Raw genomic sequence first — 24,780 nt, forward strand, 5'->3', positions numbered from 1 at the left:
GGGGTGAGGGTGCTGGCAGCGCCGTTCAAAATCCAGGAAAGGAGGCAAGGTTCCCCCTTGGCCAGAGCCACACCTGCCCACAGGCCAGGTCCCTTCCTCTCCTCCCACAGCACCATGCCAGAGCGGTACGGATGTCGTTGGAACAGAGTTTATTCGTGGGTTAGTACAAGACAGAGAGTTCTTGCAATAGCAGAGGCAGCAGCTCTCCCCCCACCCACCCCCACTGTGCTCCTGGGCAGGGGTGCTGGGACCCTGCCCGCCTCCCCAGCGCGGGGTCAGAAACCAACAAGGTCCTCCACAGCAGCTCCAGCCAGAAGCGGCAGGTCGATCCCAGGGCCTTCCCGGGGCAGGGATCAGGTCCAGCAGCCACGGCCCGGCTGCCCTAGATGGGAACCTCTTCCTCCCGCTGGTGTGAAGGCCCCACACTTCCCATTTGTGCAGATGTACGCGTACCTCGTAAATACACACCTTGCACTCACTGTCATGCAGAACACACATACACGCACCGGGGCAGGCAGAGAGCTGCAAGGCCAATCCGCAAAGGCCCATAGCACCGATTGTGTCAAGGGTCCAGGGTCGGTGAGCAGGCTCCCCTCCCCGCTTGGCGCTCACGGTGTCTGGGCCCCCTGGCGCTTGGGTTGGAGGGTTCCCAGCAGGGCCTGGAGGCCCTTCCTAACTGTGGAGCCCACCCGGCGAGCCACGGAGTCAGCAGGGGGGGCCGGGAGGCAGGAACTGCTGGTGGTTTGGGGCCGAGCATCCAAGCACTTCTGGTAGCGAAGCTGAAAAGGAGGGACAGGGTGGTGAAGGTGGTGTCTGGGTTGTTACTGGCACCCGTGGCAGGGGTGCAAGGGCTGTGGCCTGCTTGGCCAACCCCTGCGATTCCTGTTTCTGTAGCAACGGCTGCTCGGGCAAGGTTGGGCTCAGCCAGTCATTGGAGGGGAGCAGAAATGGGTTGCCAGCCGTGCCACCGGCAGATTGCGCAGACCTGGCAAAGTCGGGCGCCCACTGCCCTTTTCCCATTGGCAGTGTGGCAGAACTGCAGCCAAGGTGACGGGGCAGGAGCGACTCACCATGCAAGCGGCCTGCATGGCCTCACTCAGCCCAGCGGCGTTGGGCTCGCACCACACCATGTGGCAGCGGAAGCTGCCAGCCGAGGCCGCCATGATGAAGGCGAAGGACCTCACGTCCCTCCCGATGCCCATGAAGGAGAGGAAGCGCACGCGGCACTCGCAAAGCACGGTGTCAGTCTGGAGGGGAAGGAGGGAGCTGGCAGACCCAACAGGATCGAGGGGTGCCGTGCTGTCGACCCCTCCCTGGCCTCCCCACCCGCCAGCGTCCACAGCTGCTCCCTGGTTGCCCTCACCCAAACAGCCTGCACCGTTGTTACCTGCTGATGGGTGAGGGTGAGGGTGGCCGGTGCCACGCTGACTTGGGCAGGCGCCCACTGCTCTTTGCTGCTGGATGCCAGGGCTGCCTCGAGGGCTGTGTTGATGACTTCCATGCCTGGAGAAGCAAAGGCAGGGAAGGTCTTGCAGGAGCAGGGGGGGCCAAAGCCCGTGATTAAGCACAGCCTGGCCCAGTGGGGCCCCGTCGAGAGCAGCCAGCCAGGAAGGGGGCTCTGATTTCTGCATTTTCTGGGATCTGAGGAGGACCACGATACAGACTGTACACACTCCCCAGGCTGAAGGTAGCATGCACACCCCGGGCTGAAGGTGGCATGGGCACTTGCCTGGCATGCAGGGCAGAATTCTCACTGGGAAGATGCCACTGTTCTGGGGGATAAGAGGGGCTATCTTGATCATGCTATCTGCTGCTAAAAACGTAACGCTCAAGTTTCCAACTTGCCCTGTGGGCAACCTCCACACTGAAAGTGGGATAAGGGCCAATGAGATCTGATCTTCTGGACCTGACCCCCAACAAGGAGGAAGAGCCTCCCCTTTCAGAGTCATGCAAGCAGGGGGCCAGCCTTGGGAGACGTTAAACGCTGACTTAAGGAGAAAAGGAGAAGAGGGCCAGAGGCCTTGAAAAGGGGCACGACACCAGCAAAGCAGACCCGTAGGAGACCCTCTGAAGGAGGCAGCCTGCCCGCCTGCCTGCCAAGCTGGTGGCCTCCATGGGCAATGGGAAGAAGGGACGCACAGCCGAGGGGGAGACACAGGAGGAGCAGGGCCGCAACTGGGGGAGGGCAAGCGGGGCACGTGCCCCCGGCTCTGCACGGGGGGGGCACCAAAATGGGTGTGGAATCCATGTTTGCCCCAGGTGACAGAGACCCTAGTGGCGACCCTGAGGAGGAAGGTGCAGGGAAGGGCTCCCCTGGCCATGCCAGGGGCAGGACAGCCCTGTAGGAAGGGAACGTCCACTAGAGGAGCAGGGACGAGGCGACCAAGGCGGAGCCAAGCAGGGTTGGCTCTGCTGCACGTGGCCTGGAATTGGCAGCCACCCAAATCTTCCTGCCTCTCTGGGACCCCATCCAGAGGCAACCTGCCCCCCCTTCCCACCTTTCTCTTACCCACAGGCTTGGCCACGGAAACGCTCCCCAAATAGTAAACCTGGAATTTCTGGACCGATTCGCTTTTGGGTGCTGGAAACTCAACTGGGGAAAAAGAGAAGGCAAAGGGCAATAGCAGTCTACCTGCATGGCGACCCCCCCACCAGCATACCCAGGGCTGATGCGGGCATTATGTGACCCCTCCGGTCCCCCTCCTGCGAATGGGGAATGGGGGAATCGGAGGGGGGACTTCGCACCCCTCCTGTGCCTGAGGGGATGGCTGGTGTGCAGAGCTTGGATCCAAGGCAAGGAGCACCTGAGCGCCCCCCAGTCCTTCTCTACCTTGGAAGGGGATTTCCACCATCTTGGACGGGTCCAGCAAGAGCCCATTGAGCGTGGTCTGTGCGTTCCGCCGCTCCGCCACAATCTAGAGGAGAAAAGTGGATCAGGCCCTTCTGCCCCCAAGAGAGACCAAGCTGGTTCCCACCGTCCCATGGGTTCTGTCCCCAGTGGTGTCAGAAATGGGGGGCAGTGGGCCTGAGGGGGGCGCCTGGCCCCAGAGGGAGGCCAGCCTTCCCAGGAGCTATGTGGGACTCTCCCAGCAGAAATGGGATGGGGGGGCTGGAAGTCAGCAAAGCCCCACAAAAGTGCGAGGGGGGGTGGGTCACGACCTTGGCACAGATCTCATGGAGGCTGGTGGCAATGTTCTTGGCAGGTGTGTCACACCGGAAGACATGGCATTTCAGCATCTGAGCCAATTGGTCTTGTGCCACGTATGCAAATTCCCTGGAGGAGAGACACCAGGTTGAGAATGATGGCAGCAGGATGACAGGTCATAGGCTGACCCCAGCAAAGCCTCTCCATCAGCCAAGAAGGATCGCTGCCAAACAGGCGGTGGGTGTGAGCTGTTTTCAACCATTCCTTCTGCTGAACAGAAAGCGCGTGTGTGTGTGTGTGTGTGTGTGTGTGCGCGCGCATGCGTGCTGGACAGGGGCTTACTTTTCCCTGGATCCCAAAGTGAAGCCCAGGGAAGAGAAGGATGGGTACCACAGCATTAGCAGGGGGCAGGAAAACCTCGCTCCGCTCCAGACTCCACTCTCCAGGCCACTGGTCAGACTGTGGCAGCCTCCCCCACCCACCCCCGTTTCCCAAATAGAGACCACAAACCCTCCTGTGTGCTGCCAGAAGCCCCAAGGAAGGGACCCATAACCAGAAGTCGCTCAGGCCTGCCTCTGGCATGGGGGGGCAGGGGAGCACCAGGCTGCCAGTAGCAGCAGCAAGCCCCCAAACAGTGGCCGACTCCACCCTCCTGGATCTGGACTGGGCCAGTCAGAAGAACATCCAGTGATCAGAGCTGCTCTGCTCCTTGCAAGACCCTTTGGGAGGAACTGGGCAGCCCCAAGACCAGCCCCTGCTGCCACCCCCCACCCCACCTCCCACCCGTGCAGAAGGGAGAACAGACAGAAGAGGCATTTCCTTGGGACTGGCCTGATTCTCATTGGAGGCAAAGATGGTGCCAGGTTTCTTGACACCCCGAGTCCAGGCCTGCTTGCGGATGGTGCCAGACCCTGGGACAACCACCAGCCCAGCCGCCCGATGTGGGCACGGCTTCCCAAGTTGCCCCACAAGGGGGATGCTTCTCCTGTGTGCCCAGAAAAAGTAAGGGTACAGAGGCACGCTTTCCGACCGGTTCAGCTGCCACGATCACCGGGGAGCAGCTGTGGCCGGCCAGGAGGAGGGCCAGCCCAGGAGCGCATCTTGCCTGCCTCACTGGCCAGGGTGAAGGGACCTGGTCCTGCCTCTTCCGGGGAAGCCCACCCCCCCTGCCGGTTGCTCTGGTGGGGGTCCATCCCTCGGCACCACAGCCACCTCCCTTCATGCACCTGTACCACCTACCTCCCGCTGTCCTGCCCAACGCCCCAGACCCGGATGGCCGCCATGGGCAGGCAGTGCAGCACCATCCGCTCCTCTGGGTCCAGCAGCTTCAGTGTCTCGTTCTCCAGGACCAGGAGCATCGCTTTGCGCTGCGGGGAGTGTAGCGGGGGGGACGACAGCTGCCACTTGGGCCCCTCCCTTGGGCCCTCTAGAGGCCCCCCTCCCAGGCAGGCTCCCTCAGCCGGCCCAGAGCCCTGACCGGCCTGCCCCCCACCGTCCGTCTGCTGGAGGGAGCAGGCCCTTCTGCCCTCCCCGCCGATGCTCACCTCCATCCAGGAGCCCCGAAGAGCAGGCTCCTGCCCAGCCAGCTGCCGGATGCAGTTGTTGACCGCCACCGCGCTCCTGCCTAGCGCCAGCTCCTCCTCGGACATCTCCACCCAGCCCAGCGAGTAGACAGAGAAGTGCTGCAGAAGCAGAGATGGGGTGTCCAGGGAGGTGGGGCTGGACGTCTCCTCCCTCCCTCCCTGGTTGAAGTGGCTGTGGGGGAACCCTGGGCAGCCCCAGGCAAGGCCTCGGAGTGGGGGCTGAGGGTCCCAGCAAACTGCCTGCTCTCTGATCCTCCCCTCCAGGACTCTCCGCAGGCCCTCACTGCGGGCTTTGGCCCAGGGCAGCCTCCACAGAGTGCTTCTGCCCAGAGACTGAAGGCCTTGCCTCTTCCTGGCCCACTTCCTGTTTCCGGAGGCTGGTGACGCCTCCCCGTTGCCGAGGAGTGGGCTGAGGGGCATTCTTTCAAGGAGGAGGTCTCCTGGGCCAGAGGTCCAGCCTGCCTGTCATCAAACTGAGACTTCCTTTGCAGGCCTGCCACCCTCGTGGCACCGGGACAACTTTACCTTTGACCCTGGGGAAATGCCCAGGAGCCAGTCTGCTTGCTCCCCTCCTTCTTTCAGGGAAGACCTGGGAAGACAAACAGCCCACGGCAGTCAGTTGGGTCCTCTGCAGGCCGCCTCAGGGCATCTCCAAAACGCACCACCACCACCGCAGACCAATCACAGCCCACTCAGGCTCCCCAAGGAAAGCCACCCCCACCCCCACAAGCTGCTGCTTTGTGGACCCAAGCCCTAGACCGGACACCCCCAAGAAGAGAAGGGAAGTGGCCTCAGAGCAGGCCAGCTCCCTGCACTCCCCACGGCCCAGGGAAGGCCCCTGTGCCTTCCAAGGCGGTCCCAGGGCCCTCCTTCCACCGACAGCCATGCTGTGCTCTGAATCCTCCGTTTGCATGGATTTTCCTCCAAATGGTTCTCCAGGCTTCTTCACCAGCAGGTCCTAAGAGACCTAAAAGTCTGCCAGCTCCTAACTCTGATTTAATACTGCTGTGATTAATTTCTTATCCCGCTTAAACGTGAAACTTGCTTTGGGAAGACTCTTCCCTTAAAAGCACGCTGGAAATGTTTTAAACAGAGGGGTCTTCCAACTGCTCAGTCTCCGTCCTCCCCACCCTAGCAGCCCATTTCCCCCTTATCATGCAGCCAATTCTCTCTTCCCCAAAGATCACAGACTCAGGCAGAAATGCCAGGTGGTGGATAGAACCCCTGAGGATACGGAAGGCTTGGTCAAAGCAGGGGCAAAACGTTCAGGGGCAAGGCTGCAGTGTCAGATCGGATGCCAATTTGCACTCAAAGTGCACCAGGGCCTATTTTCCTTCCTAGGTGGGTCGCTGGGTTTTTTTGGGGGGTGGGGTGGAAACATCCTTTTTTCCATCCTTCTGAGGCTGCCATGAGTTGGGAGGAAGGAAACACCTGTTCTTTCTTCAGGAGACAGGTTCCAGGCAGTCTCTGGGCACCAACATGCCAGCCCTGAGGTTTGTGGGCTGGGGACAGACAAGCTCAAGGCTCCACAGGGCCTCTGCAGCAACGGTTGGATCCATGAGGGAAAGTCCTGCCCCAAGTTCTTGGGCCCTCTTCCAGTCCCACAGCCACTAGATCCACACTCACCGAATGCTGGAGGATTCCAGGGATAAGCTGGACTGGCCGGACTGAGGCTCAGGGGTCGCCCCCTCCTGTGGAACCTCCTGGGGGAGAGAAAAAGCCCGTGGGGGTAGCTGCACCCCACTCCTCCTGCGCCCAGGCATCCCCGTGGCCCAGGCAGCCACTCACCTGCCGGAAGTCTGGATTGGCAGCAGGGTCCATCTGCCCAAAGTCCATCCAGGTGAGCTACAGGGAGAGGAGGAGGAAATGAACAGAGAGCACCTCCCCCACGGACACCCTGCCCTGCCCCCGCCACTGTCGCCCTCCTGCTCCCGACAGCTGCTGGGTGCTTGGGAGAGCAGCCCCAGAGGTCTCCCAGCCACCCCCCCACCCCCACAGGTAGAAGCTTCCCATCTGCCCCCACGAGGCTCCCCCTGCGGAGGGGTCAGACAATACGCACTCCTCGGAACAAGGCGCCCACTCTTGCAAAGCACGGCAGCCAGAACAGAAACTCCGGCTCCCTTTGGCTGCGTTCACACAACCGCCAGTTCACACGGCAGCTGCCAAGCGAAGCCCCTGCTCGGGGCAGGAGCCCTGGCAGGCAACTCTGCTTGTTGGAGGGGAGCCCCCACCCGCGGCTCACTCATCCTCTGCCCAGCTGCTTCAGGACTCGCCCACTTTTTTCCCCAGCGCAACCGGCGTCTGCCATCCGGTGACTAAAGCCCAGGTCCAGGCCTGCCCTCTGGAGCCATCCCAGCCTTGCTCCCTGGGCAGCTCTGCAGGGGGCTGGAATGGCCTGAGATGCGTCCCTGCTCTAAGCTGGAGGCCGTTCCAGGCCTCTGGACACTCCCTTTGACCTCGAGGGGCCTCTGCCTTTGGGAAACCAGCCCCTGCCTGTGGCTCCACTTCGGACCGGTCTGCTACAGGGAGCCAGGGAGCGTCTGTCCAGCTTCTGGCATCACCCAAAGGTGGCCCTTCTGGCTGGCAGGGATCAGGCCTCCCTGAGGGCTTCTGTCATATGGGGCAGGGCCCCCTCCCACCCCTCACCTGAGCCTCCCTGGGAGGGGTGTGTCCTGCCAAGTCGCCACTTCCCCTGCGCAAGGGAGGCTCCCACTGAGTGGTGCCTGTTGGAATGTGCCAGTAGTAGGTGCCGGATGTGTCTTGAACCCGCATCCATCCTGCTGGGAGGTCAGAGTCTGTCTCCAGGGAGTTACACAGCCAGAAAGAGTCTGCTGAAAGGAAGAGGGAGGTCAGAAAGGCAGGTGGCCTAGAGTGGGAGTCCAACTGCCTTGAAGCCGGCTCGACTGTCCAGCAGCCACGGACAGGGTACTGCAGGGTAGTGCTGCGCATCCCCTGTCCACTCTTGCCATTCCTCATCATGGCCTCCATGGGGGGAAGGAGGCAAATAATGGGTCTTGCACAATCAGGGATTGTGGGGAGGCTGGCAAAGGGAGAGCAGATAACAACCATCGAGGGATGGGAGGCGAGTCTGTTGCCAGCTGAGCTCACAAACAGCAACTCAGCCCAGGTGAGGAGGAAGCGGGAAGAAGCATTTCGAAGTACCCCGAGAGGCTCAGCCTTCAGGAAACCCACATAAAGGGGCAGGAAATTCCTCTTGCAGGTTCCAAGATGCTGTGCCTCCCCCAGGACTAGCATGAATGAGACCTTCCCGAAACCTGTGTGGTTCTTGCTTCCTTGGCCTTGGTCCACCTGTAAGGTGGCTGGCACACAATAACGCCCTTGTGCAGATGTCTGTGTGCACGTGTCAGAGGTCAGGGCATAATTATGTAATGGCAGCATTTGCATGAGGACGTCATCGCGTTGGCATGGTCGCAGTATGCTGTCAATTCTGCTGCCCCACAGTCCAGACCTGAGGGTTCATGGAGCTCGGGGCTCAGTGCCCTAACCCTCCCAGATTTGGGGTCATATTCAGCCCCAGCTCTGAGCCTGGGGCAGTTGCTGACCCCAACTCCTATCAGCCATAGTGGCTGGGGAGGAGCTGGGCAGGAACAGCCACAGGGATGTCACAGTTCCTATCAATGCCCCCTGCAAGTCCTTGACAGGCCCACAGACAGACCCACTGTTCTTGCTGGAAATCCTGCCAGGTCTCCCCGAACCTAAATGCTGCCTTGTGCAGATGTCCAGCGGCTCAAGAGCCCACTAGTCTCTCCCTTGCCCCCAACTCAACCTGCTGGGCTGCTGCACAGCTGCATTCTCTTCAGCAAGGCTTGCCTGCACCGGGGAGGCCATGGGGCAGGCAGACAAGATTTCCCCAGCCCCTTTATTCTGCACCTCCTCCTCCAGCAAGCAGCAAAACCATCATCCCCTCCTCCCACAAGTGAGGGCAACCTGCGGGCCATTTTTTCTTGGGAAGGGCAAAGCCAAGCCAAGCATCACTGGATTGCAGTGGGGTCAAAAGAAGGAAGGAAGGAGTGAGGGATTCTGCCCCCTAAGCCTCCCCGCACCATTCTGTTGCTCCTGGGATCTCCCCCTGCCACCCCCTGCCTCCCCCAGCTCTCTCCCGTGTGCATTCATGGTGAGAGAGAGAAATTAAATGTACAATTGTTACATTGTCCTTAACACGCCTTCTGTCTCTTTGGTGACCCCTGCCTCCTTCTGCAGGCCTCCCCCCTGCTCGAAGATTAGGGCAGCCCAGAGAGCGGGGAGCAAACACCCCCACTCAGTGGCTGCTCCTCTCAAGCATCAAGGCCCCAGGAATAAGGCCCAGCTGGCAGCACAGCCAGCAATCCCTTGCCGGTTACAGAAGCACTGCAGGAGGGAGGGAGGGAGCTGCTGCTGCCAGACATAAATACGCCACCACCAAGCCCTGGCCTTCCCCCCACCCCCCTGCAGCCCCGGGGCCCACCAGCTTCTTCCCAGGCCTCCACGTCACTCGGCCCACCCCCCCATCCACCTGGAAAACCCTTCCTCTTCCCAGGCGACGTGCATCTCGCAAGGCAAGGAGCGGCACGGGCAACACGGCTCCCCCAGGGCTGAAAGGAACTGAGCGGGAGTAGTAAGCCTCCCCGGCCCACAGTGACAGCTGCTGGAGACAGCCACAGCTGCCGGGGGCAGGACCAGAGAGCAGGATGCCCAAGGCTGGTTGCTTAGCACTTGGCAGTCCCCAGGCGGCTGTGCCAGGCACCTGCTGACATCACTGCTCCCCCAGGGCCCTTTGGAGCCAGCCAAGCCAGCCGCAGGGGCAATGTTGCCAATGGAGGAGGCCTGTGCCAGGAAGCAGTCCCAGGCTCTCCTGGTCTAGTGGTTAAGGCAACGGGCCAGAAACCAGGAGACAGTGAGTTCTAGTCCCGCCTGAGGCACGAAAGCCGGCTGGGTGACCTTGGGCCAGTCCCTCTCCCTCAGCCCTCCTAGACCTTTCCAAAGGAAAGACCAGCTTTAATGTGCAGGGAAGGGGAAACCAGTGATCCCTCTGTTGCTGCCTTTGGGAGGCCTTTCCCTCCTCCCTCATCAGTATGCAGCTTGGCTCGCTTGCCCAAGCCGCCTGGCTCTGCTCAGCAGACACATGGCGGTATAGCTGTCTGCCTTTGGGCTCCCCCCCGCATCCCAGTGAGCCACTGATGGGCAGGCCTGCCACGGCTCACCCTTCTGCCCTCTTCTGTGTCCCCCCCGGAGCGGCCCCTACCAGCTTCATCCGGTGAGCTGCCCGTTGGGCTGCCCTGGCTGAGAGTGGCCCAGCTGGAGTCTTCATCACTGGTAGCACTGTTGCGGGTGGCAAAGAGGAGGCTGGCGCTGCGGCCCTGCTCCCCCCGGGGCAACGCCCGCTCTGAGCTCTGCTCTGACTCAGTCACCGGCTCACTCTGGACTGGGGTGGACCCTTCCTCCTCATCCTCCTCCTCCTCGTCCTCCTCGTCCTCCTCCTCCTCTTGCTCCTCTGCTTGGTCTTTGCCCTCCTGGCTGGGCAGTGGAAGGAGCAGCGTGCTCAGCTCCTTGCTGGGCAGGCTCAGTTCATTGCGGTTCTGGTCGCGGCCACGCTCCACTGCCTGCCGCAGCTGGTTCTGCCCCTCCTTCACCCACTTGCTGTTGGACGGCTCCTCCACGGAGGGCGGGAGCCCAAGGACGCTCTGCAGCTCCCCGCAGCTGTAGGCGCAGCGCCCCTTATGTGGCAGGATCTGGCCCCCCGATGGGGGCACCAAGGCAAGGCTCAGGCCCAGGCAGCTGTTGTCATTGGCCAGGCTGTTCCTCTTGCTCAGCGAGCCCGACATGGTGCTGGGCATTGGGAGGCTGGAGGGCACAGGCGGAGGGAGAAGAAGGGTTACAACTCCACATGAGTGGCCCTGATGCCATGCCCACACCCGCCCTGGAGCCCCAGGCTGCCGACCTCCTGGACCCACCCAACGTGGCTGCTCCTCAGGGCAGAAGATGCCCCCAAATGCTAGCAGGGGCAGATTTTTCCCTGCAGTTCAGGGTGCAGGTCTGGGGTGACTCCACCTTGATAGACAGAAATGGCTGCGTTCAGACAACATGTTTAAACACATTGGTTAAAAACCCGGTGGGTCCATTCACATAACATCCTTAGTTTGGTTAGGGCTCGCCTTGATGGATTTCATAAAGCCTGGCCTGCGGTGTAAATAAATAAGTTGAATCAGCTGCCAAATTAAACATGTTGTGTGGACCTGGCCAGACAGGCTTCGGGAACAGAAGCTGAAAGATGGATTCCGGGAAGGGGCCCGAGTTCAGGGGCAAACCCCTGCTCTTTGGGCCAGTGGTCCAGGGGCCCAGAAGACCTCCCCCGCCCTTCCCCACCAGGTCAGGTCAGCGACGCTGGGTGAGCCAAAGTTCTGAACAGCTCTGCACACGCCGACCTTCCCAGGAGCCCACTGGGCCTGCCACCCCCAGGCCAAGACCAGGCTCTGCAGGGCCTCACCAAGCGCTTACCTGTCCTGGGCCAGCAGGAGAGCAGCAGCGGCTACATGCTTTGGGGGAAACCAGAGGCGCAACCCAAGGCTGGCTGGGGGGACAGCATTCGGCTCCTGGGGCAACAGGGAAGAGAAAGGAGGTCAGTCCACCCAAGCAGCCCGGGGCGGGCAGAGACCACGTGGATGGGCTCGGCCAGTTCAGGCCAAGACTGTCCCAGTCCAGCATGACACTCCTTGCTCTGGGCAGCCGGATGCCCCTGGGGGCTCCCAAGCAGGAGAGGGAGTCATCTCCTCCCTTGTCCCTGTAGCCATTGGTGGACCGGCCCTCCGTAGAGGAATCCAGCACCCTCTGAAGGCCATCCAAGTTAGTGGTCCTCCCCACATCTTAAGACCACAAGGACTGCCCTGCTGGACAAGGAGGGGACCCATCCTCATCCAGCATTTTGCTTCCTGCAGTGGCCAGCCAGGTGCCACTGGGGTGCCTTCCAGCAGGACACAAAAGACAAATCTGTGCCTTGTCCTTCTTCCCTTCAGCGGGGACCAGGAGGCACCGTGCTACCGGCCTGGAAGTAACATGGAGTGTCCAAGTCCTCCACGGACTCATCCAATTCCCTTTGTAAACCATTCGAGTCAGTGGCTACAACCACCCGTAAGAGTGTAAGAACAGGCCCGCTGGATGAGGCTATGGCCCATCCTGGCCCAGCATTTTCCTCTTCCCAGTGGCCAAGCAGAAGCTCTGGGGTGTCTGCAAGCAGGAGAGGGTGGCATATCCCTCTCCCGTACTTGCTTCCCTGCCCCAGCCCAGAGATCACATGGCATTTTCAAGACTGACAGCCCTGTCCCCCGTGGATGGCTCTAATCCTCTTTGATTCTGTGGGTTGCCTCTTCTGGCTTTTTCCAGCTCTCTCCTACCCTTTTCCAAATGTGCCAACCAGAACCATGCACAATCATGCTCAAGAGGTGGACACCTGGACACAAGGACCCCCATCCCCCTTGGCCCTGGAACCGGATGGATTGTCTCTGGTCATATCCAGCCAGCAATTCCTTGAATCCCTGGGCGGAGCCCTGCAACCCCCTGGCCAAGAAGGGCTCCTCCCTCCCTTCCTTCCTGAACCCTTGGCTACCCACGGGGTGGAAGGAAGGCCCTCGCACCCAAGCCTTTTCCCCGGCAGACCTGGCTGTCAGGAAGGCGGCCTGGGGAGTTCACCCCACCCCGGGGTCTCACGGCCTCCTTTCCTTCACCCCGCATGCCAGCCTTGGAGGGTAGCCACGAAGCCCCCAAGCCTTCCGCCCGCCCTGGTTACAGCGTCTTCGAGAGCGCAGCCGCCTGGTCGGATCGCCCGGCCGTCCTTCCTACCCCCGGCCCGACCCCGGCCGCGGGACATCGCGTCGGGCAGGCGCCCCTCCCAGGCCCAGCGCGCCCAAAGGCCCCTCCCTGCCAGGCCCATCCTTCTGCGGGGCGGAGTGGGGGGGCAGGTGGCTAGGCGGTACCGAGGAGAATCCGGCCGCCAGCTCGCCTCGTCCAGCCGGGAGGACTTTGCCGACGATCGGCCACCCCACCCCCGCGCCCCCGACGGGGCGCGAGGCTCGGGGGCTGGCAGGTCCGGCTCCGGCCTCCCGGGGCGCTCCGTAGCGCAGGCAACCCCCACCTCCTTCCACGCGTCGCCGCGCTGGGTACCTGCAGCCGCAGCGACGCTTTCGTAAGGATGGAGATGGGCGGGGGGTCGGGGGGAGGCGTCGTTTCCGCTTCCGAGACCGGCAGGCCCCTCCCGAAGGGGGCGAGGGACGGCTGGGCGGCCGGGCGAGAGGGCGGCGGCGGCGGAGAGCGCCGGACGCACCTCCGGAGAGGCGCTGCTGCTCCGCTCCCCGCGAGCACCTTCAGCCGGCTCGGCCGCTGCTTGCCGGCGGCGCGTGTCTACGGCTCTCCTCCACCCCCGGCGAAGGCAGCCTCTTCTGCGCCCCTCGCCCGCCCGCGCGACCCGCGTCAGGGACCCCGCCCAGGACGGCGCCGCCGGGAGCTGGAGAGGCCTTGGAGGCGGGGCGCCGCTCCAAAAGCGCACCGAGGCCGCCCCAGCTGCCCGGGCGGTGGGAACGCCGGCTGTCCCGGGCAGCTCCTCGGCGGGGCAGGGGGGCACACGCCCCCCCCCACCGGCCCCAGCAGCCGGACGCCGGGGCTCCACTGTGACCCGGGCCAGGAGGAGCCCCCTTGACAACCGCCCGGAGGCCAAACACACCGAGGCGGCGCGGACATTTCTTGCCGTTCCCCCGGGCTGCGAGTGCCACCTCTGAGGTGGTTCTCCTGGAGCAAGAACCGCCCGCCGGAACAGCGAGGGGGCGAGCAGGCAGGCGGTGACCCCGAGTGTTCTTCGAAAGGCAGCCGTGCAAATCATAGGGCCAGGATGCCCGGGGCCCCCAACTCCAGAAGGTTAGGAACTGCTTTGGGGGGTGCCATGAATATCAAAATGGGGCTGGTGCAGCAACTCTGGGGGAGCAGAAGGCAGGAAAGTGCTGGAGGGGCAGCTGTGAGGGGGAGCCGTCTTCTGGGCTTTTGTTCCCACCACTACCGCCACCACCCACAGTTTGGGAAAGCAAGTTATGTTCCTGGTGCCCACAGGGGCAAGGCACAGGACTGGCCTGTTCCTCCAGGCTCTGGGGGCAGGGCTGCAACTGGGGGGGGCGCCAGAACGGGGGCAGAATCCATGTTTGCCCCAGGTGACACAGACCCTAGTTGCAGGCCTGTCTGGGGGCACCTGGCCTGTGGCACTCTAGTTGCTGATGATGATGGGCAGCCCACCAACTGGGGTCCCCAGAGTCCTGTTGCCACAACAGCCAGGGGAGCTCCCCTGGGGCCGCACTGCCAGTAGCAGAGCACCCCTCGGCAAAGGGTGGTGGGCACCTACAGCAGCTAGTTTGAGCAAATGATAAATCCAGACTTTTGGGTTAAAATGGACATCCTCACAGAAGGAGAAGAAACGTGTTTAACAGAGAAAGGTGGGAGTCTGTTGCTGAGAGGATATTGCAGATTATAAAACAATAAGATTATTAGAAACTGTAATGTTTTATATATTTAGAAAAAACACATATTTGAATTAAAAATACATAAAAAGCCGGTGTTGGTCCTTATTCATTATTTTTATTATTTATTCTTGCGAGGGACTGGCAAAAAGGCTTCAGAGAAGAAGCAGATCGGGATTTCTGCCTCAGATGCCAGGATGGCTGACTTGGGGGGGCAGTGCTCAGGCATGACACATCTTGGATGTCTGCATGCCAGGCAGGGCAACTGGCTGGTTTGCCTCAGAGTCTTGGGCCAGCATGAGAAGGCAGCTCTCTGTGCCAGTCAAGGAGAATTCTTTCTAGCCACAGCAGCCATTATTTATTTATTTATTTGTCAAATTTTATTACCGCCCACTTCCCCCCCAAAGGAGGGACTCTGGGCTGTTTACAGAAATGTTCTGAAGCTATGTTGGACTACCAGGGCAAGCACAGAAACGCCCCGACCTGGGGGCCAACAAGGAGGCCTGACAGGCAGGCAGGGACAGGCACCAGCCAGTGCAGCAGCCCCCACCTTTTTCCACTTTGCACATCAATTTTCCACACCTCTCCCCAAGAACGCACAAGGATGAAGATACGTGCAGGAGAGTATTTAAGGGGGAAGCATGGCCCCCGAAGGCCGGGAAGTGAGCTACATCAGTCTGCAGTGTGCCCACTTTCCCCCAAATGGGCCCAGACCTTCATGCAGCTACCTGGGGCTCTTGCCAAGTCTTCTCCAGAAAATGATGGATTCTTGAGCCAAAGGACAGGGCAAAGTCCATGCATGTGTGAAGCCACCCCTGCGCACGTTACCTATCCCTATCCCTACCCCTGCCCCTTCTGGCTGAGCCTCTCCTATCCCATGTGGGAGTCCAGGCAAACAGAAGGAGGGACTGCACTGAAGCTGCCAAGGGGATGGCAGGGAAGCAGGGAAGCCACCTGCCCACCCCAGAGTAGACAGGCTGCTCAGCCATGGGCACCTGCTGGGTCCTGCTGAGGCTGATGCCAAGTCCGCAAGGCAGGGTGGGGCATCTCCTCCCAATGGGGCACACAGATAGAGTGGTTCAGCACCAGGTAGCAAAGCAGTGTGAACTCCATGAGCCTTAAGGGCTTATGACCTTAGAAAACTGGCATGCAGTCTCCCTCCCTCAATGGTGGGGAGCGGGGCTTAGAAAGGGGTAACAAAAAGGCCAACGTTAAAAGAGTTAAGAGGCTTAGGCAAATAAATACGACTCCTTGCTTCCAGGTGAAGGAGGGCTGCCAGATGGGACTGAGGCCCACGAGCAGGGACTGTCCGGAGCCCTGGAGAGCCCTCGAGCTGCTGGTTCCTTTGCATGAAAACGGTGCCTGACCTTCCCTGGGCCTGCAAAAACACCAGCAGGCTCCAAAACAGGCAGGAAAAACCTAACAAGGCATGAACGTCACCTCTGCATTCTATCCAGGAAATGGTGCCTATCCTCAGGAGGGGGAGTAATGTTACATTTCTCACACACACACACACACAGACCATCAGAAGGAGGCCTAGATGCCCTGCCAACTCCTGAGCACGTGGCTCGGGCGGGGCAGAGATAAGTTGGGCATTTATCAGGGACGCAGCAGGTACCAGCAGGTGCCCAGTCTAGGTGGAAGACTTGCAAGACACGGGCAGTCAGGTAAGGCAAGGCCAGACATCCCGGCCTCCAGCCCGCAGCTGGGGCATGAGCACGGGCATCTCTGAGGGAACTGGGCAGGCAGAATCCCCAGGGAAGGCACACGAGGGCCGGAGTTGGGGGAAGGTCAGAGAGGCGAGGGCCCCTGCTGCAAGGGGGGTGGGGGGATGATCAGCACTCAGCTCCTTGGGCTTCCCTGCCCTTGAGCATGGGGGAGACAGGCTTTCGGTCATGAGCAAGCTGTTTGTGCCCCCCTCAAATGGAGGTACAGAATGGCAGGGCTCACCCACTGTGCCATGGGACTGCCTTGTTTGCAGGAGCAGGCGGAGAAGCCAGCTAAGGTGAAAAAGCTGCCCTCCAGTCTCCTGACCCATCTTGACGAAGGTTTGATCATCCCCCCCTCCCCCGAGGAACAAGCTGGCTGGCTGGCCTCCAGGCATCACCTGTCCCGAGCTGCCCTCCTGGTGCTCCCTGGCCAAGGACTCAAGAGGTGTGCCAGGCCCTCTTGATGCCCTTGGGGATCAGAGCAGCACAACCTGGGAAGGCCAGGCTCCTCCTCCTCCTCCTCCTCCCCCAGGGGCTGCCTGCCCACCTCACCCTGGAGGGCAGCGCAAGGGCAGAGAGCCTCCAGGTGGCCACAAGAGGAGCCGCAGCCTGGCCAGACATGGGGCAATTGGGCCTGCCCCATCCTCCTCTCTGTCCCAGCACTGGAGATGGCACAGGGGAAGGCAGAGCTGCTGCGGGCCTCCCTGATAGCCCCACCGCAGCCGGGGGTGGGGGGGAACCCTGCCAGTCACCTCAGTCCAACCTGATCTGCCTGCAGCTTGAGCTCCTTCACTGTGTTGGAGGCCTATCAGTCCAGTCTGGTAACAATTCGTAGCCGCCTCTGTTTGCGCCAGTGACGGACTGGGCTGCGGAGCAACTCCCTGAAGCTCTTGGGCACCCGAGGGAGGCTGCTGGGTGCTTCCTCTCGCTTGGGGGGGGAGAAGACCCAAGATCCCCCAGCCCCCCCAGAGGCTGTGCTGCCACAGGGGAAGGGGTGGGGAGACTTGCCCACTTAGTCCCTTTCTGCCCCTTTTCCACCCCATCCCCGAGGGTACCCTGGGGTCAAGCCTCCCAAGTACTCAGCCACTGTGTCCCTAATGGGGTCCTTTGCAGACCCCCAGAAGTTCAACTTGGTGTCAGGCCTCTTGTCCGATCAGCCCTCTTGTCTTAAGTGGTGGGCCAGACGGGGGGGGGGGGTCCAGAGCTAAAACCAATTCTGCCCCAGCGAGCCCCCAAAGCCCCTTCGCCATCGCTGCGAGGTAGCTGCCGCCGCCGCCACCTTCCAGAGCCAACAAAGCGGCCACTATAATCCCCCCCCCCACTTCCACGGGAGCAGGCCACCCGGCTGCCCCACAAGGCTGCTCCAAGGCCGGGGCACCCTCCTCCTGGCACGGAGGAAAGTGGCCCCCAGGTTCAAGGAGCTCCACTCCTCAAGGCCTGCCCACCCGGGAAGGAGGCAGGCACGCAGGGCTGGCTGACTGGCTGGCTGGCTGGCGGGCCCCGCATCGCCTGGGGCCCAGCCCCCTCGCCTCGCCCCGCGGTGGGCCAAGCACCCTGAGCCCTCCCTCCCTCTCCCCCTCTCCTGGCAGGAGGCAGCATGGCACTCTTCTCCCAGTGCCTGGAGCCGGTGGGCTTCCTGCAGTCGCTGCGGTCGCTGGCCCTGGGGGCCGTGTCCCATCTGCAAGGATCGGCCACCGCCGAGGAGCTGGCCTTCGTGCGGAGGGAACTGGAGCTGCTGGAGCGCGAGCTGGCCGCGGGGCCAGGGCTGCTGGAGGACGGCGGGCTGGGCGCCTGCGAGGACTGCGTGGCCGCTGCCTTCGGGCAGCTCTGCCTGGCGGTGCGCACCGCGCCACCCCATGCCCCCCTGGAGACGGAGCTCTTCCTGCAGGCCTGCTCGCGGGACAAGCTGGAGCGCCGCCTGCTGGGCCTGTGGCGCCGCCTGCAGGGCAACGCCGTGATGGCCCTGCAGCGTCCCCTGTTGGAGCAGGCCGTGCAGCGCCACCGCCCGCGCCGCCCGCAGATGGCGCGGTTCTGCCAGAAGCTGAATGCCGTGCTGGGGGCCGGGCTGCTGTGCCTGCTCAGCCAGGCGGGTCTGATTAAGCGTGACCCGGCCCTGCTGCTGGGCGTGTGGGACCCGCGCGTGGCCGCGCTGCACACGCGCATGAAGGAGGCCTTGGGCCAGTGCACTGGCTACTTCCGTGAGCAAGCCCAGGAGGATGTGGACCAGGCGGTAAGCCAGGCAGCACCTCCCGACCTGCCAGAGCTGGCGGCCTCAGTCTTAAGGAAGCTGGAGCAGAGCTACGACTGGCTGTGCTGGGCTGTGATGGCCTGGCAAGCAGAGGGGGAGGGAGAGGCAGGGGCAGGCAGCCAAGAGGTGCTGGCCCAGGGCTGCTTCGTGACTGCGCGGTCCACCACGGGGCTCCACCTGGTGGCCTGCTACCAAGAGAGCCCCTCTGCTCTAGACAGAGCTCGCACTAACCAGCTGATCGGCGAGCTGGAATGGAAGCTGCCCAACCCACCTCCCGAGGTCTATGCCAGCTTGGAGGCTGAGCCAGCCCGTGCCAGCGGCTACCTCGCCCGCCGCATGCTGCAGAAGCTTGGAGAAGGGCTGGGACCCGGCGTCACCCTCCTTGTGGTGCCAGGAAAACTGGAAATGAAGAGCAGCTTCCCGCTAGCTGCCAGCCTGCTGCACGAATACCACCACCGCCTGGCATCGGGCACTGTCTGCATCTTCGGCTAAGCACCACAAAGCCAAGTGGTGCCCCATGGCCACCCTCCTGCTTGCTAGCAGCTGAGCTAAGAGGCTGCGAATAAAGCTTGTTCCACCAAGCCCAATCTGTTTCAGTCCTTCCTGCATGACCCCCTCCCCACTCCAAATGCAGTGGCGGCAGGTCCCAGCTGGGACAATGCCAGCCTGTGTCCAGCTTGGCTTCAGCACTGTCTTGGTCAAGACACCACCTGTGCTGGTCTGCAGTGCTCCCTGCCAAGTGGACGTCTGCAGCGCCCCCCCCCCCTCAGCAGAGCATTCACACCAGCGCTGAGGCAAGGGATTTATTGGGTGTTGTCTTGGGGGAGGTGCTGTCCTTGGGCAGGAGGCTGCTGGGGAGCCCCTGGCAGGGAGCACCGGAAAAAGACGGCCGCAGTGTTCTGGGCTGGGGGGGCGACAGTGGCAGTACTGAGCTGGGCCACGTCTGTGTACTGGTAGAACTCAGCTCCAATGAAAAGGTACACCCCCTTGGTGGTACACATGGCGCTGTCCACATGGGGATGAGGAAGGAGCCATGCTGCTCCTGGGTGGCGAGGGCTCTGCTGCAGGTCAATCTGCCTGAGATAGCTTCCTGGGAGGGAGGGGAGGAATCTGGTCAGTGGGGCTCACCTAACCCTGGGCAACCTGATCTGGGATGCCAGATTGAGTGGGGGCTGGCCACAAGCAGAAGCGGTTGCCCTTGTCCTCCCCTACCTTCCATAGCCCCCTCCCGTGGCTCCAAAGCCCCTCATTCTCTCTCCCATCTGCTTCCTGTCACAACTTCACCTGCCCTCCAGCACCTAAAAACTGGACTGGATGGGATCTTCCTGGCTTGGTTGAGCTGCAGCTCAGCCCCAGGAGGGATTTCCAGGGCCAGGCCTCACCCTGAGCACCTCCCCATCAGGTCCCTGCATTTCCCCGGGTTAGGGTGAGAGGCATTATTTCCAGGGCCGCAACGGGGTGGGGGGAGCGGGGCATGTACCCCGGGTGCTGTACTGGGGGCCTGCCAAAATGACAAAATCCTCCCTCACCAAGCCATGGGGCGGGGGGGGGGGGCGGAATCCATGTTTGCCCTTGGTCTGGTTATTTCAGGGTAATACCTCACAGGGGGCATCCCTGGAAGGGCTGGTTGAGCATTTCAATCTGCTTTGGGGGTAGCATTTTTCCTCCTTCTCTAGCCCACCAGAGACCTAAACCACTTGCAACACACCTGCAAAAGAACCTCCCCAAATCTCTGATTTGCTTTGGAATTTCAGAGGGGCGGCTAGCTAGGAGAAGAAAGGATGTCCTTGGGTAGGCTTGCCCTCTGAGCCCCCCCCCCTTAAGAAAAGCGACCATTGACCCCACTCTTGGGTTGCACACCTTGGATGATGTACAGCTCCCCGGAGTGAGGGCAAGTGAAGGCAGCGTCTGCTTGGGACACGCCCAGCTCCTCCGACAGGGACCGGGGGTAGCCCTCCACGCGGCTGTAGCCATGGCCGGACCTATAGATCGTGACCTCGGAGCCCTGCTCGGAGGGAGAGAAGAGAGGGAAAGATCAGCCGCTGGGGCTCAGATGCCCCACGGCGACCCGGGGGAGCTCCTAGGCTGGTCCCCCAAGGCTGCCCCCGGTGGCTGCCCCATGTTGAAAAGAAACCGCATCTCGGTCCCGGTCCTTCTGGCTCGGGGGCTGGCCCGCCCTCCGACCTGGGCAGCCGGCGGTTAAGACAGGCAGCCAAGGGCACGGATGTGCTGGGGAGGAGCCGGGACCGGCCGGGCGGGGAGCGGGGTCCGGAGGCCTCGGGTTTACTGAGAGGGCAGACAAAGCCCCGGCTGGCGCTTCTCTTTTCCCCGGGGCCAGCGCAGCAGCAGCCGGAGGCAGGACGCCCCGAGGAGCGTGCACCTCAGCGGCTCCCTTCCCGGAAGAATCCCCGCGCGCCGGCTTCCCGCGCCGGAACAAGGAGGGGCTGCTCTGCGCCAGCCGAGGCCAGGGGCAGGTGCGGGGCCGGCGACCCAGAGGGAGCGCCCTGCGATGGGGCAGTGCCGGCCGCAGCCCTGCACCTTTGAAGAGCGCAACAGTCCCACCGCCCCCGGGCAGCCGCACCTGGATTAGGTAGAGCTTGTCCGCCCAGCTGAACGCCGCGTCCACCTCCCCCTCCAGCGCCGGCCAGGTGTGGTTCAGGGGCCAGGCATGCAGGCCGTCTCGCACGGAGTCGACGCGGAAGTACTGGCCGCCTGAGTGGGGGAGAGCGGCCGCAGTGGGAGCCCCGCCAGCCCCCGCTGAAGAGCCGCGAGGACAGGGCGCCTCCGCCCCGCCTTCTGCCAGCCCCGGAGGTGCAGACCGGCCGCCTCACTCCCTCTGGCTGGACTGCGCAGCGGCTGGATCAGGACCCAGTGGCGTGTTCGGGAAACCCTCCCGTTAACTCCTGGCCCCTTAGGGAGATGGGAGGCGTGGCCGGCTAACTCGGGGCTGGGATTCAACAGGTGTGAATCCAGCCCACGGGAGCACGTGGTACATAACCCACGCTACGCTCCCTGACTGTGGGTCCGCTGAGTGCACTCGCAGTGCACGACCCTTTCGCCAGTCCCCTCCGACTCCCCCCCCCCCACGTGCAGGCCCGCTTACTGACCACGAAAGGCGTATATCCGCCCAGAGTCATCAGAGGAGAATGCCTGGAAAGGGCGTCCACTGCAGGCGTGGGCGATGCCCCAGAGCGTGGCGTTCTTCCGCGTATCCTTCCCATGGCCTGCAGGGGTGCAGGGCAAGGGGTGAAGGGAGTGGCCACCTGCCTGGTTCACGGCTACGAGGTGCCCCCTCCCTTCCCCTCCTCTAGGGCACCAAGTTGAGCCTGCGGCCTCGCTTCCTCCCGGGCCCAGGACCAAGGATTTCTCGCACCCCCTCGCACTTTCAGGCCTAGCTTCCACAGCCCAGACCCTTGTCCCAGGGATCAGCGGCGCCTCTCCCAGCAGCCACAGTCGGAAGGGGGCCCACCTCTCCCAGGGCAGCTCATGAAGTAGTCCCTGGCATCCAGTGGATAGTGGGCGGCCACGTCACCCCGCACTGGATCGAAGCGCAGGAAGTGGATGCTTTGGAAGCAGTAGTAGCGCTCAATCCAGCGCACGGCTGCTGAGCACCCGGAGACGGCCGGCCATGCACGCTGCTTCAGCGCCTTCGTCCTCAGGTCGAAGGCGAAGACCATCGGGCCTGCGCAGAAAGGAGGCAGCAGCGGTCAGTGCAGTACCGTAGGAGCCTGGGAACTGGAGCCCAGGAGGTGGGCGGCGAGTGGAGGCCTTCCCGACGCAGAGCACCCCGTCAGGCCCAGGCCTCAAGAGCAGGAGCACCCTCCCTCTCACCCTTGAAGAACAGGACCGTCTCGGAGGGGCATTCCTTTGGGTGGCACTCCACCGCCGCGTCCAGGTCGGCCGGCACGCCAGGGAACTCCTCCTCGATCAGCCGGGGGTAACCAGGCCGCAGCCGCCCCTCACCGTACGCCCAGAGCCGCTTGCCCTGCAAGGCAAGGCACGGCAAGGCTAGACCCGCGTTTCATACAGACTTCCCGACCACCCCTTGGTCCCCAGGGCACCGGTGTGCCAGAACCCACCAGCCCACCTCCCTGCCGTGGTGCCGGGGGGGCCTTCCTGCCCTCGCAGCCTTGGCCCTGAGCCCACCACAGATCGCGCACCTGGAAGAGGAGAACATGGTCGTGAAGACGGTCTGGGTGGTTGTGGTAGTGGAGCCGGAGGGCAGCATCGATGGGGCCTCGGATCTCGGGCCAGGAGGCCTCGATGGGCTCAGAGGTGCCTGTGAACCCCTTCCAGACAGAGAGGCCTGCAGGAAGGGCCCGGAGAGCACGGCTGAGGGCACTCCACCGCCCCCTTCACGTGCTGCTTGGGCCCTCTGGACAACAGGAGCTGCCTCTGGAGGAGCGGCATCCGGCTGCATTTAAAGGGCCCTGAGCCGCTGGAAGACCTTGTCCTGAGCCATTGCGCCACCTTCTGCTAACAGGGCTGCGCTGACCATTTCCCCACCCTGCCCGTGTCCTCTGGGGTAGGGGAGAGATCGCTAGACCTCTGTTTGATCCCCCGCCCCCCCATACCTTTGAAGAAGAGCATGGTGCCTGCCGCGTCCAATGTGACAGCGTCAAAGCCTTCCACATCCTCACAGTGCCGCAGTAACTCTGGGAGGAGTGGAGGAGTTATCAAGCAACCCCCCCCCTGCAGTGATGGCCCCTGAGCCAGAGACGCCCCCACCTGTTCTGCACAGGAGGCTCATTTCCACAGCCCCTTGTTTGCAGGGGGGCACCACCCCCCGCCTCTCCTGCTAGCCTGGGAGAACCTACTGGCTGAGGGCCAAGGTCAGGGTGGAGGTAGCCCCCCTCCCAGCCCCAGGTTCTCCTGGTCTTTCTAGATCCCTCCCTTAGTGCTCCTTGCTCCCTGTCTGAGGTGGGCCCCAGGCATCATGGGCCACGCACCTACAGGGCAGGGTGCAGTGGGCTCCCCAGGGAAGAATCCTGCCCTGCCCCCCAGGGAAGGAGACAGAGATTTGGGGTGAGGAAGACCGTCCCAAACAGGCCGTCCCAGAAGGGCTTCAGCCAAGCGGCAGCTTGGACGAGGCTGCTTCTGCTTCTGCCCACAGGGCAGCCCACCCACCAGTGTTGTTGGCTGGAGGCTCTGAGTCCAGATGATGCCAGCTGCCGACCATCTTGTTGCCATCGCCCCCATATCCCCTGCCAGAGAAATTCCCCCTGCCCTGTTAATGTTTGTCCTTGCACCTTGACCCACCTTCCTGCAGCAAGGTGGATGCCTCCCGCAGCCCAGGAGCCAGAAGGAATCCCTGGTCTGCTCCTGGCTCACAGCCCTCCCCCCACTGCAAATCCCCCATCCAAAGAAAGGGAGCATGGTCACTGAAGTGCCAAGGCAGAGACTCCAGCCTCTGGCCCTTCCAAACACACCGCTGTTCCCCTCCCCGTACACAACAGCCTTCCTTCCCCCACAGGTGGCCTTCCCGGTCCCCTTCCCATGGCAACTCACAAGGGGTGGGTGCCCACCAGCACCAGGGCCCAGCCAAGGCAGAAAACCACAGACAGGCCACCCATGGTGCTGCACTGCAAGTCTAGCCTTGGTGCCCGGCCTCTTATAAGGGAGAGCCCAGGCATTTCCCAACCCAGGAATGCGCTCGGCACATTGCACAAGCCGGACTACGCACTGTAACCCCTTGCACCCCGGTGATGGCTGCTTCTCCCCTGGAGGGCAGATACACCCCCCCCCCATGACCTTCTTTGCTAAACAGCTGAGTTTGATCTGCTGCTAAAATAAATATTGCCACGCAGGAGTCAGTTCCCCTCTGAGGAAAGGTGGCAGCTCAGCTGCTGGTAATCCATGAATGGCAAAGGCCAGGCTGCTGAGCCTGCCTCTGGCCTGGAGCCATCCCCCCTGCTAAGCAAAGGAGCAGACCCAGAACTTGGGAGCTGCAGCTGTGGGGTGAGGCCAACCCCAGGGCTTCGGCGTGGAATGCCTCTTGACTGCTGCAACTGAGTGATCGAAGGGGCCCTGCCAGCTGCAGAGGAGGAAAGGCACCATCTCCCCAGCCCACTCCCTTCCCCAGCCGGGCCAGCCAGCCGAGGGCAAGAGCCAGACGGGCAAGCTTCTGTGTGCTCAGTGCAGGAGCACCCACCCAGGCTCAGGAGTGCCCAGCGCTGCCCCTCCCACCTCCCGCGCTTGGCCCAGCCGCCATCGAGCCGAACAGCTCCCCTAACGTGAGACAGCAGCTGGCCCCAGCCCCTCTGGACGAGGGGTCTCACCCAGCGTCTTGGGTGGTGGCAAATGGGCCAAGGTTTAAGATGTCTTTTGACTGCAGGGGCTGCCCTTCTGTCAGGTAGCCAGAGGGCAGGAAGCTCAGCTGTCCTGCTCCGAGCAGGGAAGGATCCAGGCCCCAGAGCAGCCTTGCCTGGCCAAAACCTTGCAAGCTTTCCCTTCGGTAGGGGCTAAACCAGAAAATTTCCTTTGAACGAGAGAAGAATCAAAGGGACCCCTTAGTTGCAGGCGAAAATGAACATGGCTGGGACCTTGGAGCTGCACTAGCACCGGACGCTAAGTTTGGGGAGAGGTTAGTTTCCTTGGGGCTCGG

General features: G+C 62.4%; 3 protein-coding genes across 5 annotated transcripts; 1 reads left to right on the plus strand and 2 right to left on the minus strand.

Moving 5' to 3' along the window:
• Nucleotides 1-134: 134 nt before the first annotated feature.
• Nucleotides 135-13,143, minus strand: APBB1 (amyloid beta precursor protein binding family B member 1). 2 transcript variants are annotated; one of them, XM_063306074.1, is made up of 15 exons: nucleotides 12,696-13,143; nucleotides 11,224-11,318; nucleotides 9,971-10,569; nucleotides 7,375-7,556; nucleotides 6,517-6,573; nucleotides 6,355-6,431; nucleotides 5,254-5,317; nucleotides 4,690-4,827; nucleotides 4,385-4,512; nucleotides 3,160-3,274; nucleotides 2,831-2,915; nucleotides 2,510-2,593; nucleotides 1,388-1,503; nucleotides 1,071-1,247; nucleotides 135-779 (listed from the first exon to the last, which is right to left on the minus strand). In XM_063306074.1, the coding sequence occupies exons 3-15, from the start codon at nucleotides 10,560-10,562 to the stop codon at nucleotides 609-611; spliced, it is 1,986 nt and encodes a 661-aa protein (XP_063162144.1). In that variant the 5' UTR covers nucleotides 10,563-10,569; nucleotides 11,224-11,318; nucleotides 12,696-13,143; the 3' UTR covers nucleotides 135-608. The 2 variants fall into 2 exon arrangements, with proteins under 2 accessions (XP_063162144.1, XP_063162143.1); XM_063306073.1 differs by having other exon boundaries at nucleotides 7,375-7,559.
• Nucleotides 13,144-15,347: 2,204 nt separating this feature from the next.
• Nucleotides 15,348-18,874, plus strand: LOC134499375 (uncharacterized). Its single transcript, XM_063306077.1, has 2 exons — nucleotides 15,348-15,886; nucleotides 17,518-18,874. Exons 1-2 carry the CDS (start codon nucleotides 15,760-15,762, stop codon nucleotides 18,666-18,668), a joined length of 1,278 nt encoding a protein of 425 aa, XP_063162147.1. The 5' UTR covers nucleotides 15,348-15,759; the 3' UTR covers nucleotides 18,669-18,874.
• Nucleotides 18,875-18,965: 91 nt separating this feature from the next.
• HPX (hemopexin) lies at nucleotides 18,966-23,786 on the minus strand. 2 transcript variants are annotated; one of them, XM_063306075.1, is made up of 10 exons: nucleotides 23,685-23,786; nucleotides 23,304-23,380; nucleotides 22,751-22,831; nucleotides 22,337-22,482; nucleotides 22,008-22,161; nucleotides 21,646-21,858; nucleotides 21,284-21,400; nucleotides 20,758-20,888; nucleotides 20,037-20,181; nucleotides 18,966-19,266 (listed from the first exon to the last, which is right to left on the minus strand). In XM_063306075.1, the coding sequence occupies exons 1-10, from the start codon at nucleotides 23,747-23,749 to the stop codon at nucleotides 18,980-18,982; spliced, it is 1,416 nt and encodes a 471-aa protein (XP_063162145.1). In that variant the 5' UTR covers nucleotides 23,750-23,786; the 3' UTR covers nucleotides 18,966-18,979. The 2 variants fall into 2 exon arrangements, with proteins under 2 accessions (XP_063162145.1, XP_063162146.1); XM_063306076.1 differs by lacking the exon at nucleotides 23,304-23,380 and having other exon boundaries at nucleotides 23,685-23,762.
• Nucleotides 23,787-24,780: the final 994 nt, after the last annotated feature.

Source organism: Candoia aspera, chromosome 5 (assembly GCF_035149785.1).
Source record: "Candoia aspera isolate rCanAsp1 chromosome 5, rCanAsp1.hap2, whole genome shotgun sequence".
NCBI classification, from domain to species: Eukaryota; Metazoa; Chordata; class Lepidosauria; order Squamata; family Boidae; genus Candoia; species Candoia aspera.

Excerpts from the sequence above, each read along its gene's own strand:
- APBB1 (XM_063306073.1), bottom strand. The coding sequence starts at position 10,562 with ATGCCCAGCACCATGTCGGGCTCGCTGAGCAAGAGGAACAGCCTGGCC. Across the intron at positions 1,504-2,509 it reads TTCCGTGGCCAAGCCTGTGG|GCATGGAAGTCATCAACACA; the intron begins GTAAGAGAAAGG and ends TTGCTTCTCCAG. Across the intron at positions 1,248-1,387 it reads TCACCCTCACCCATCAGCAG|ACTGACACCGTGCTTTGCGA; the intron begins GTAACAACGGTG and ends CTTCCCCTCCAG.
- LOC134499375 (XM_063306077.1), top strand. The coding sequence starts at position 15,760 with ATGCCCTGCCAACTCCTGAGCACGTGGCTCGGGCGGGGCAGAGATAAG. Across the intron at positions 15,887-17,517 it reads TGCAAGACACGGGCAGTCAG|GAGGCAGCATGGCACTCTTC; the intron begins GTAAGGCAAGGC and ends CTCTCCTGGCAG.
- HPX (XM_063306075.1), bottom strand. The coding sequence starts at position 23,749 with ATGGGTGGCCTGTCTGTGGTTTTCTGCCTTGGCTGGGCCCTGGTGCTG. Across the intron at positions 21,859-22,007 it reads GACGGTCCTGTTCTTCAAGG|GCCCGATGGTCTTCGCCTTC; the intron begins GTGAGAGGGAGG and ends CTTTCTGCGCAG. Across the intron at positions 20,182-20,757 it reads ACAAGCTCTACCTAATCCAG|GGCTCCGAGGTCACGATCTA; the intron begins GTGCGGCTGCCC and ends CCCTCCGAGCAG.